At 35.1% G+C, this 2,348-nt stretch overlaps 1 protein-coding gene across 1 annotated transcript; it reads right to left on the bottom strand.

The window, feature by feature from the left end:
- Positions 1 to 241: 241 nt before the first annotated feature.
- Positions 242 to 2,084, bottom strand: LOC108975938. The gene is made up of 4 exons (XM_018944779.1): positions 1,295 to 2,084; positions 1,131 to 1,237; positions 548 to 1,068; positions 242 to 345 (listed from the first exon to the last, which is right to left on the bottom strand). Exons 2-4 carry the CDS (start codon positions 1,148 to 1,150, stop codon positions 242 to 244), a joined length of 645 nt encoding a protein of 214 aa, XP_018800324.1. The 5' UTR covers positions 1,151 to 1,237; positions 1,295 to 2,084.
- Between the last annotated feature and the right edge of the window lie 264 nt (positions 2,085 to 2,348).

The raw sequence follows: 2,348 nt of genomic DNA, 5'->3' as shown, positions 1-2,348 counted from the left end.
AATTAAATAAAATTAAGAAAAAATTGAGTTATTACATAAATATTATGTTTTACAGAAAAGAGAAGGCAGCAGTCGAGTAAACTGACGGTTCTCCCTCGCAGTGGCCACTGTATGAGAAAATGAAAGCCGTACTCGTTGCCGAGAGCTTAGTGCGGGAAAGCTTTCAAAGTAAGAAACATTTGTTTTATAATTCAATATATTATTTATATTTACATACATATGTAAATTTTTAAAAAATGTGTTACTGACTCCAAACCACTTCAAATTTCGGTAGAATTTGTTGCTGCATCTCCACTGCCATCACCGGTTTGCCTACCGTCGCCCTCAGCGAATCCAATGAAACCACTAAAAAATTATGGATATGACAAAAAAAAATTTATGAATATATTTTTTGTTTAAAAATATATGTTTAACGTAGACATGAATTAGTTTTTGTATGGAAAATAAAATTAAACTTTGTTTGGTTTGTACAACTTTATCTTTAATTTAATGTATATGTAATTGTGTAAAATGTAGACATTGTGATACAATATACACATGAACTTACCAAAATATGTACAAAGTGCTGTCCGAATCATATCTCCATTAATTGGGTCGTCAGATGCATATGAAACATTACACGGTTTTTGGCGTCTAGTCTCCAACTCTTCCAAAGCGCATAACCATTTAGCGGTTAGCGTGTCGTTGTTACCATTTAAAAAATTGTGAAGGCATGTTGCGTCTTTTATTATGGAGTTGTCAATTATTTTTCCGATGTCTCGAAAGTGGGCTTTGAGGTGTCCAAAAGCATTTTCCACAACTGGACGTGTTTTCGAAAGAGCACAGTTGAATACCTTCTCACCATTATTTTGATTTACGCTAAATGGATACGGTTTCAATAGTTGTTTGCTAAATCGAAAAGCCGAATCCCCAATAATGAATACTGGCACATTTCCGCCCGAAGTTTTTCTAGACATTTCGCTTAGTAAAGCATAGCTATCTATTTCTTTATTAAGTGATGACGTCTCATAAATTTGAGAGTCATTATATCGCCCGGGACTTTCTACGTTTATGTAAGTAAAACGGTATCTGAAAATACATTGTACTCATTACTTATGTACTTATGTGTATACTGAGTTTTTAGACTTTACTTAGAGTCAACTAATGCCATCAAAACGGTGGAATACCATCCTTTATATGTAATTATAATAATCCACAGCTTCGTCAGATGATGGATGAATCTCAATGTGGCATCCGTCTGTAAACCATTATTAGAACATTAGCGCAAATTTAAGATTTTATAACCAATGTTTACCAATTGCTCCTAAGCATTATGGGAATCCAATTACCTCGAAACCGAAAAGAAACCGGTGATTTTTTCAAAAAAAGTGAAAACATTTTTTTGAGTTTTAGAATGAACTTTAATCAATTATATATTTTCCACTTTGTTGGATGACCTTTCGCCACCTTTCCTTTAAATTCATTATTCCACGCTCAGAGAAATTCTGGCCTTTAGCTGCAAAAAACTGAAGCAAGTTGGATTTTATGTCCTCGTCCTTATCAAAATTTTTATCATTCAAAGAGTTTTGCAAAGACCGAAACAAATGGTAGTCTGAAGGTGCAAGGTCAGGGCTATATGGTGGATGCATCAAAAGTTCCCAGCCAAGTTCACTCAGTTTTTGGCGACTGACCAAAGATGTGTGCTGTCTAGCGTTGTCCTGGTGGAATATGACATCTTTACGATTGACCAATTCTGGTCGCTTCTTCTTGATTGCTATGTTTAATTTATCCAGTTGCTTACAGTAGACATCCGAATTAATCGTTTGGTTCCTTTTAAGCAGCTCAAAATATACCATACCCTTCCAATCCCACCAAACTGATAGCATAATCTTCTTTTGGTGAATTTAAGCCTTTGGAGTGGTTTGTTGCGCTTCATCCTGCTTGCACCATAATCGTTTTCGATTGACGTTATTGTAAAGAATCCATTTTTCATCTCCAGTTATGATTTGCTTCAAAAACGGATAATTTCCATTGCGTTTAAGATGCATATCACAGTTACATGACGATCCGATTCGATTAAAGCCTTGATGACGTCATCATCAACTGCACTTGGCCGACCTGAACGTGGCTTATATTTGAGAGAATAATCTCCCAAACAGAATTTGACAAACCAACTTTGGCACTGTGTTTCTTTTAAGGCTTTGTCGCCATACACACATCACGTAAATTTTTAGCAACTCAGGTTGCTGCATTTTTTCCTTTACGGAAATAATAAAGTAAAATATGACGAAAATGCTCCTTTGTGGGCTCCATATTAAAATTACCGMCAAACAAACAAATATAAATAAAATTACGCGCGCTTTTTTTCT

Source organism: Bactrocera latifrons, unplaced genomic scaffold, assembly GCF_001853355.1.
Source record: "Bactrocera latifrons isolate USDA-ARS-PBARC rearing strain unplaced genomic scaffold, ASM185335v1 scaffold_70, whole genome shotgun sequence".
Classification (NCBI taxonomy): Eukaryota; Metazoa; Arthropoda; class Insecta; order Diptera; family Tephritidae; genus Bactrocera; species Bactrocera latifrons.
The sequence above is the reverse complement of the archived record's forward strand: the minus strand, read 5'-3'. Positions and strand labels throughout refer to the sequence as shown.

Bases quoted from the DNA above. Each gene is read 5' to 3' on its own strand.
- LOC108975938 (XM_018944779.1), bottom strand. From the start codon at position 1,150: ATGGCATTAGTTGACTCTAA. The intron at 1,069-1,130 runs GTAAAGTCTAAA...ATGTATTTTCAG, and splicing joins ATGGCATTAGTTGACTCTAA to ATACCGTTTTACTTACATAA. The intron at 346-547 runs GTAAGTTCATGT...ATAATTTTTTAG, and splicing joins AGCACTTTGTACATATTTTG to TGGTTTCATTGGATTCGCTG.